This window comes from Drosophila kikkawai, chromosome 3R (assembly GCF_030179895.1).
Source record: "Drosophila kikkawai strain 14028-0561.14 chromosome 3R, DkikHiC1v2, whole genome shotgun sequence".
NCBI lineage: Eukaryota > Metazoa > Arthropoda > Insecta > Diptera > Drosophilidae > Drosophila > Drosophila kikkawai.
Window position 1 is genome coordinate 38745024 of NC_091731.1, and position 10134 is coordinate 38755157.

General features: G+C 40.4%; 1 protein-coding gene across 1 annotated transcript; it reads right to left on the reverse strand.

Moving 5' to 3' along the window:
- Window positions 1–210: 210 nt before the first annotated feature.
- On the reverse strand, window positions 211–1988 carry LOC138928742 (fatty acyl-CoA reductase wat-like). The gene is made up of 5 exons (XM_070286273.1): window positions 1892–1988; window positions 1707–1819; window positions 1137–1647; window positions 377–1082; window positions 211–310 (listed from the first exon to the last, which is right to left on the reverse strand). The coding sequence occupies exons 1-5, from the start codon at window positions 1965–1967 to the stop codon at window positions 211–213; spliced, it is 1506 nt and encodes a 501-aa protein (XP_070142374.1). The 5' UTR covers window positions 1968–1988.
- Window positions 1989–10134: the final 8146 nt, after the last annotated feature.

Below are 10134 nucleotides of genomic sequence, written 5' to 3' on the forward strand. Positions count from 1 at the left end.
CGAACAGGCAGGAACTGTTATCTGCACTGGAAGAAAGCAGGGAGAATCAGAGTAATAGAGTTTTCCTGAGGTAAAGTCAATTATAAGTGAAAAACTATCTTATATTAAAGATTATTTAATTTAAAAAAATATTTGCTATTTTCAAGGGATTTTCCTTAAGTTATGTTATAAAAAAATGCATATAATTGTTTCAAAAAAATATATTAAAATCTAAAAGTAGCTTTCAATAACCATTTCTGCCAGCTGCCACAGGACATAGCCTATTGCTGAGACCAGCAAGGCACAGCAAACATAGTGTTGAATCTTCAGCCTGTAAAGAAAAGGAACTCTTTAATCCCTAAGGAAAATTTTCCAAATTAATTCGCCAATTACCCACCGCTTTTTGAGCCTTAAACCCTTGCCATAAGACTCAGCTGTAGGCAGATCCTTGGCTACGTATAGACGCATTCCTTCTATGACGCACCGGAAGTAGTCCTGCCAGTCTAGCTCACCCATGTCAAAATCGTACAGTTGGCGATCCTGCTCACACATGGCATCAATTAAATCCCGAGTGTTGTCCATGCGAAAGTTCCAGGAATAATTACAAAATGGAGCCAGTTCGGAAATGTTCTTATGGATCCTTTCGTATAGATTCAGCAGGACAGACTCACGCCACTGCAGGCGCAGCAAGGTATCCAGGCAGTAGCCCGGCAGAATGTGTAGGAAAAAGGTGGCCAGTTGGTAGAAAAATCCAGAAGAGAAGCACAGAAGGAAGGGATACCACATCATTTTTGTGGGGGGAATACGATCGCGTTGGGAAAGAGAGCAATCCATCAAGGTCCCAAAACTCAAAGGGTTTTCCTGGCTGGGAGCCAGGGTGTAAATGGTAGGGGATTTTCCTTGTTCTCGTAGGTTTTTAGCAGTTTTCCAGGCACAACCCAGGACCATGCTGGCGCTGAAATCCGCTGGCACTGCAGCAAAGTGGGCACGGCGATCCGCCTGCGTTACGCGCATCACTCCTCCCAGAATGGGCACCAGGAGGCCCAAGAGCCCGGAGACATGGCCTGTCCAGCCTATCAAAGGCTCTTTGTAGGTGGACATTACTGGGAAGAAGGATAGCTTTAGTTATATACAATCCCTTTTTATCAAAGACTTACTAAACCCTGATCGAAGGACACACAACGGCAAGCCATCTGCCTCTCTCTGGATCACATCCTCTGCCAAAGCCTTTGTGTAGAGGCAGGTGTTGGAAAAGGATCCCACCAGGACTGTGGTTAGCTTGTCCAGCAGCTCATCGCCAAGCAGGTCAGCCACAGCCAGAATCCGGTCCGAACTGCAGCTCAAGTGTTCGGGATAAAACCTCTCCTCGACAGGACACTTTAGTAACTGGGAGTAGGCACTGGACACGTGGACAAAGGACACGAGATGGATCATTTGCTTGGCCAACTCTAGCATCCTCCGGGTGGCACGCACATTGGTGGCTAGAGCCATGTGAAGGGCTTCATCGGGTCGAATAACAGCAGCACTATGGATAACCACCTGCACTTGGGAGATCAGAAGCCTTTGGTCTGATTTACTGATGACCAGATCCTGCTGTAAGCAATCCCCAGCGATGGGAGTAACTTTTTCCAGAGCCTCTGGTTTCATTCTCAGCAGCTCCGCGAAAACCTTTTGTAATTTTGGAGAAGGACTGTTAACCAGCTTTTAGATCTTTGGTGTTCACTCACAGGATCCTTCCGCCAGCTTAAAAGGCGTTCTGTTATGGAGAGACCCCGCTTGGCTCTGAACAGTGCGTAGATCCTCTCAAGCTCCGTTGTTCGCAGGAGTTTTTCAATAATAACTTCGATGAGTGGTTAAAAAAATGAGCTAAGGTAATAAAATAATAAAAGAATAATAATAATTATCCAATTACCTCTTCCCAAAAAACCTGTGCCTCCTGTTAGGAAAATTGTTTTCTTTTTAAAGAATTCCTGGATTTCAGAGGGCATCTTGTAAAGAAAAGAGACTGTTTGCACGGAAAAGACTTTCCAAACTGTGGTCGCTTTTCTTTTCACTTGGCGAGTGAAACCTTACAAGTTTTTCGCGGTTTAGAGATGGGATTTTATAAAAACTTATTTGGCGGAAATTTAAATTTATATTTTAGAAATTAAAAAAGGTATTTAAAATGTTGTTATCTTAAAAATTAAGTTCATATAGCTTTTGATTTGTAAAATAATTCATGAAGTAGAATATAAATATATTAAGGCTATATGTTAGTTATCATAGTCATAGTAAGATAAATTACAAAGTATACAAATTCTTATCAATTGTTAAAAATAATAATTATAATATAATAAATAAATTAAAGAAAAAGATTTATAGATCCTATCTTAAGGAACTTTTCTAATCTTGTAGTATTGTTTAAAATAAAACCCTTTTAAAGACTGTTTTAGGCACCAAATATCAAGCATGTAACTTTAACTATTGTAATCTTAGTATATCTTAAGTTTATTAACAGATTCCCAATTTTTCTCGCAGTGTACTCTCAAAGGCAATTATATTTGCTGTATTCACACATCCTGGCACATCTAGGGAAATTACTGATATGAGGGAACCATAAAAAAAAAACAAATAGATATGGTTGGGGGTTGTCGTTAAATATTTGAATCGATAAACGGAGTGTCCTCAAAAGGAACACTTGCTCCATTATCAGTGGGTTTTCCGGGGGCGTTGACCATCAGGGCCTGCCCTCGTGGACTCTTATCAGTCGGGCTGGGGAGCCAGCGGCACACACAAGTCTGGGACATTGTCCGGCGATGACTTTAAAATCCTCCCGGACGTCTGAGGGGCGGAAGACCCGCAGAGGCTTATCACTAGTAAATAATACAAGGAAATGCCAGCGGGGTAAGCCGAGGAAAGGAATGGAAAGCGGACAGCAGCAGAGTTTTTCCTAAGGCCGCAAGGGAAATGTAGGAGAGAAAAACACAACGTGCGATAGGCTAAGGGGCAAATGAGCAGCGGCAACAGCAGGAAAATGCAGAGGAAAAACAAACCCATGGAATGGGAGTCAATGCCAGGAGTTGAGTGCACTGAAAAAAATGTATGTAAATATGTTAAAAAGGGAGAGGAAGTCTGACAAAAAAAGCACATTCAATATCATATTGAAAATATTCTAGAGATGAGCAAATCAATATTTAAATTACCAAAAAATATAGAGTTTAATTTTAATTAATTAACTCATAGACCAAATAAACTTATTATAAACTTATCTTACGAATTTCCATATTTTTAATCTCCAAGAAAATTCCAACAGTGTAGCCAAGTTCAGTGGGGCTGGCCTGGCTGGCGAGGACCGATGGTGAAGTGGACAAGTGATAAAGCAAGGAGAAGGCAAAAGAGTGCCGCGTAGAATCCATTAGCAGTCGCTCGGAACGGAACGGAGTGGAGAAGGGCAACTCTCGGGGAAATATAGGAAAAATAGGAAAATGGGGAAATGGTTGTCTAGGCAGAGAGGAGAGCAGAGAAGAGGAGACAGCAAAAAGTGCATGTGAATGGAAATGGAAATGGGTGCATGTGGTGGAGCCCAAGTGGCAAAACCAAGTGCATCCCGGACTCCCATTCCCATTACTCCGCCTGCTGCGTCTCCTATTTTCCTCATTATCCGCTCTCTCTCTCTCTCTCTCTCTCTCTCTCTTCGCCTCTCTTTTTGGCATTATCCCGATGTCTCTTTCCACGCGAAGAAAGGGTTCAATGCTCGATTTCTTCTTGGTCCCAGTTGTTGCCATGGGAAAACGGAAAACGGCAACTGGCGGGAAAAACTCTTTAGGCAAATGACCCTCTTCTCGGGCAGGATCAACCCCCTTTTCACTCCGCAATTACGTTCAATTAAAAACTCGTCCAAACTTTCAGTATTTCGGGAATTCTGCGGGTAAAGGATCCCCCTTCCCATTCCCGAATTGATTGCCTTAATTGAGCGGATTCAATTGATGCAGTTCCTCCACCCAAAAGTAGTCGTAATCACTAGACAACACGCGCCTGTCTTCGGTCGACTTACCGAAATTATGCAGGGTCGCGGATGCTACCGTTTTGGGTGAAGGGAGTCCTCGATGAGGGCAAGATCGATATGCCTGGGAAAGGAATTGGTTTCGAAAAGGCCTCAATAAGAGTCCTTGATATGCGAAATATTATTTAAAGGTGAATTTTATTACGAGCTCTTAGGATTTTATTTTGTGAGAAAATTCTCTGAAAAGTTTAAAAAATAATTATTATTGTTATATATATTATGTTTAGTGTTTAACATATTTTAATTGACTTTTTTCAGATATTTTAATCATATAAAACACGTTATTATTATTTTATTAATTATAATATATTCTTATATTCAATATAGACTGCCTTCAAATATTATTTAATTTCTTATTAGCTGCAAAGAAATTTAAATATTCTCAGTATAAAGTTCAAATTTTTTAAAGCAAACATTTTTCAAAAAACTGATTTTCTGATTTAAAAATACATATAAAATATTACATTATATATTATATTTTTATTATATTAAATTTATATATAATGTATTATAAACTTTTTTTAATATTTAAAAGCAATTAAAACCCAAAATTGAATTCCCTCTCTTTTACAGAAGCATTTCCTATGCCTAAATTCACATTTTACAAAATATATATACAACCAATTCCTGATGAATAAAAGATTAACCCTATGGGTAAATGGTTAATCGCTCCTCAATTTGTTCATCTAATTATAAACAGTCAGTCTAGGCCGCCATCATGTGGAGGTGATCCTACGATCGGAGTTCAGTGATCCCAGGACAAGAGAAAAACCTGAAGGAAAACTCGAAAATAACAAAGAAAACGAAGCAAACAAAGGCAGGGAGATGGGATAAACGAAACCCGAAGATAGGATAGAACACTGAAAAGGAAAGGCGGAGAGTCCCAAAGTCAATGAATAGGAAGTCTATCAGAGGACAATGAGGCTGCATGGGAATTAATGAAGCTGCCCAGCAAGGACACTCGCCGCTCACGTGGGTTGAATTCTGATCCTCGAGATGTGCGTGCTGCGATACGCGTGTGTTCCGAGAATAGCAAACAGGACACGCCCATGAACACCTCCTTTTTTTCTGGGGAATACGATCCTGAAGGAATCTTAATCCTGCCTCTAGGATTTCTGGTGTTGGGTGTTGAGTAATTTGTGCGCTGCTGCTGCGATAAAAATCTGTTAAGCGGTTAACAAACATAAACAAAAGGTCAGCAGGGGTTGAAAATATTAGAAAACGGCACTTAGAAAAATATGGGGTATGTTTTGGAAGTGAAAATAAATATATTTTGCCAAGGTTTTTATATAAAAGATAAATTTAATAAAAGGATTTAATGGTTAATAATTATATACAACTTTTAAGCATGTTAATCAGTATCCCAACTAATTTGGGAATTATAGTTCAAGCTCTAAGTAATTAAAAAAAACCCACAATAATACTTAGCTATATTTAACTAAATTTTCTAAATATATTTTATAAATGATTAAACATGAAATAAATACTTTTTATATTGTATAAAATCAAACAAGTATCTTGTAAATTAAAACAACCAACTTATAATAATTTTTCCCAGTGTTCTCCCTAACTTAAACCTTGGTGCGCGGGGGTGCGATCGGTAGCCGCTCCTTCTGGTCGAATGCAGGCGTTCTATTTTCGTGGCACTTAAGGCTTTATGTGGGTCCTTTCTGCAGGGCTGTGCTTCCCCTAATCACATTTTTGGGGGTAACTTCGGTGGCTATTTCTGTGCTCCTGCATGGCCGTGTCAATCTTCATTGCGTCTGCTCACCACCAGCATATTGCCAGCATCAGTTCCTTATGCCAGGACTCTGAGCGGGATTGAAAGTTCCCACATGGGCAATAAATCAATAAAATCACTTAACTTTTGCCTTGAATAATTTGATTCGAGAAGGGATAAAATTAAAGAAAAATCAAAAGAAAACTCCACAAACAGAACTCGATATTTTCCCTTTTCTATTTTTATGCAAAAATCAATCTTAGGAGCGAATTCCTGTTCCTTTGTCTATCCACAAGTTGCCGACAGATACACAACAAATTGCATTTTTATCTATTTTCTATTTTTACTTGGAAAATGCCAGCCTCGCAGCGCGGAGGATTATAAGGCGCATCATCGACGAAGACAACGAGGAGGCAGGCGGTTTCCTTCCTGCCTCAGCTTCTGCTTCTGACTTTGCCGCTGTAATAATAAAACCGATCCCCAGTCCCGGGTCCCTGTTTTCTCTGCCTGCCTGCCTGCGCCTGTAGGCTGTAGGATGCGACAAGAAAAGCAGGAAAAACTCCTTGGCTCGCGCACACATACCTAGACACAGAGAGTTCCACACAGAGCAGTCGTTGTCCTATCCCAAAGACCGGAGATGGCTCTCCCCAAGTGAGTAAGAGCTGTTAGTGTGGACTTTTTCCCGATAGATTTGTGTATCGGAAGAGTATGGGAAAATAATTGCTCCTAAAGCCCTAGTAAAATAATTCTAATAATTTGCTTTGATCTGTAAAATCATTATTATATAACCTATACTTAAATGTATGATTATTTAACTAATTATATAATGTTAAAGATTTTTAGCAACGAAAAATTCCTGGATACTTATTCATTCATGATAATTTATCTATTTTTCATATATTTTCCTATGTAATAATATTGATTCTCCTATGAAATCTATTAAATATCTTATCTCCCTCTAAGCTACTATTTATCCTTTGTTGGCCTAGCATCTCCGCCGCCTTTTGTTTGTATTTGTGTGTTTGAGAGAAGCTGCTTGGGCTGGGAGCCAGAGGGAGTTCAATGAACTGACGTCACCTCTTGGGGCAGTAGCGCATCGCCTAGTCCTCTGCCTCTGTCGACGCCGACTGCGAGTGAGGAACACAATCCTTTTTCTTTGGACTTTCCACGCTGCACGCTGCTGCACCCTTCACTTGATCTCTGGTGATCTTGCCTGCGATCTCCGCCCAGCTGGATGCTGGCTGCCGACTGCTGGCTGCGGAATGTGGCTCTCTGTGCGCCCAAGGAGACGCCGCACAAGGAGGCAATCCGCGCAAGAGTTCTCAAGGGTTATAGCCTCTCTTCCTTGTCGGATCGGGGGGCCTTGGGATTTCTGTTTGCTGTGTGGGGAAAAATAAACACCGCCGGTCGTCGTCATAATCGGGGGATGTACATACACATATAGCTACACATATGTATATAGTATCCCTTTTTTTTTCATCGGAATGCTCCGCTTGTTTACTCAAATGTATATTTGATCTTCAGCTGGAGTAACTTTTTCTCTTTCTCTCTCTGACTCTGGATCTGGCTGTGCCGCCTCTGTCTCCGTCATCGCATTTCGAAACTGAAGTGCACTTGTGTTTATCAGTAAAGGATTTTTCAAGGAATCGCCCAGAGAATTTCGCTGATCCCATGACATTGCTCGCCTTCTCGGTGGGGATTGCCTTTTCAGAGGCGTACAGTTAGCATCGAGCTCTGGGAAAGGGGTTGGGGATCAATCGGGATTGGGTTGAAGTGAAATTGAAGGATAGGATAAAGGCGTCCGATGAGGGGGAAGATTTTATATATATTTTAAATTCTTTAAACATCAGGGATTTTTATTCTCTTGCTAAATATAAAATTAGAAATTTTTAACGCATTGAGGAATACATTTTTTTATTTGCATCAGTAGCCAGGTCGATCTCATAAAAAGGAATCGGTAAAAGACGTAAACTTCGGTTAAAATACCTAAATAAAAAAAATATCCTTGATGAGTTCTCGTGGTGTATATATACTTCATTCATTTATCAGCCCAACGATCCTTTGTTCCAATCAAATCAATCACAGAGCGCTCTCCGTTCTCTCTCCTCGAAGGAATCCACAGCGAACCCCAAGAGTACAGTCGACACAAAGCGTGGTCGTGACGCTCTCAAGGATCGACAGGCACAAAAAAGTCAAGAAATGGAATGGGGGAAGCAAACAAATCACCAGGAGGGGATTGGAAATGGGAATGGGATCAGGGGACGAGCGTTCGTGTCCTCCATCCTACATGCACGTACGTACGTCCGATTGGCGATTATTCATGACTTTATGGACCTGGGTAGCAGGACATTAAAATTGCTTTTACGCCAACTCATCGGGCCAGAGGATCAAACAGGTTTCGAATGCCACTCACAGAGATTGGAGAGTCGCCTCCTTCCACGGGGCCAAAGTCAACACAGAGCTACAGCAGAGCGTCCTCAGAGCCGCCGCTCCTTGGGATCGGCTGCCGCTTCTGGAATCTGGTGAAACCAGTTTGCTCCGCTGCGGTCGCGCCCGCCTCTACCTGTTGGATTTGTGGCCGGTTGCCTGTTGCCTGTCCTCGTCGCGGATCCCACGAAAAAAGGGATACTGTGTATGCCACACAGGGCTCTCTGTGTGTTTGTATCTGGCGATGAGGCAACGCAATCCTTTCGTCCTCGCCACCATTGCATTGCTGCTTGTTGCACGTTACTTTTCGAATGTTTTGGGATCTGGGACCTCGAATCTCGAACCTCGGATGGGGGTATGTCGTTTTTGGGCTCTTGTTTGCCTTTCCCCTGGCATTTTTGGCTGTGTTTATTTTCGGCTTTTGTGTTGTACAGTTTTCGAAAGTTGGGGTCCCCGTGCCCTGAGGTGCCTTGGAATTGGAGCAAGGAGTGACTGACGGATGGAGGAGGAATTGCCCTTGGTTTTGGACATATTATTTATAGCTTTGAGGAGGGTTTGTCTCAGGGAATTCATTGTCCTTACATAGGGAATATATATATTTTTGTCCAAAAAATATTAAAAATGTATTGTAAAATGTAAAATATATTGTTTAATAATTTCATTTTATATTGTCATAATATTAGACTTAAGAGTTTTATAAGTATTAATTTGAAGATGAAAATGATTACAGAACTAGAACAATATCAGAGGTGTCAGATCTCTATTTGAACCGATTTTTATCGTGTAAACAAATTAAATAATATGAAATATAACAAAATACCAGTATAATGTAGCTCAGAAAAAAATTAGTAATTAAAATAAACCCATTATGTGTATTTAATAAAGATTGATGGAAATTCTCTGGTAACAATCAAGCATTCTGAACCCATTAAAAAAATTCTAAATAAATGATAAATTGCTTTAACGATAGGTTTAATTTATTAAGAATTAATTGATCATCTATTTAATGATTTTATATTATTTTAAATATATAATTGCTATCCTAATTTGTATATATTTATTTTTATAGGATTTTATTTTCATAACTAATTAGTTAATATATTTTTTCTGACTCTCCAAATATACCAATTCCTGGCTTATAAAGGATGTCCCAAAATCCTTAACTCTCATCCATCTAAAGCTCTGCAATTTTATAGGATTTTATTTTCATAACTAATTAGTTAATATATTTTTTCTGACTCTCCAAATATACCAATCCCTGGCTTATAAAGGATGTCCCAAAATCCTTAACTCTCATCCATCTAAAGCTCTGCAATCTGCATGTTATTTTCCCCTTGCCTCTTGCCTTAAAGAAGGAATTTGTCAACGCTCCGTGGAATGACTCTGACTCCGTGCTGTGCATAATAAGTTGGATGTGACTTCTTCACATCATAACGCGCATAAAAAGTTCCTCGTTTCTTTTTATTGGGAAGTAGGTCTGGGTAAGGTCTTGGGTATGGGTACGGGTCTTGGTCGGGAGCTGCCTGGGCCTGGGACTGGAGCTTGGTCCATTCTCGACCTCGGAGAAAGGCACTTGAACTGAACTCTTTTTGCTTTCTTATATATATATATATATAAATACATATATATTCTTCTTGAAGTCTTTTTCTGTGTCTCTATTGTTACGGGAAAATTGTGCGCATGCGCAAATGCGATCAAAAAGACAGCAAAGAGGAGGGAAAAACCTTGGCAACAGGAAAAGCTGAAAAACAGAGCAGAAAGATACAGGAAAATATTGTGTGAAAACTGGGTCCGGATGGGTGGATACTCCACCACTGAGAGTTGAATGCCCAGCTCATTCCCGAGGAGGTGACGGTTGGGTTAATGAAGGGTCTCCGTTTTCCCTGTCTCTCTTTATATATATATCTCTCTCTCTCCCTCATTCTCTAGGCATTCTCTGGCTTCTCTGTAAGCCTGCATTTTCCTG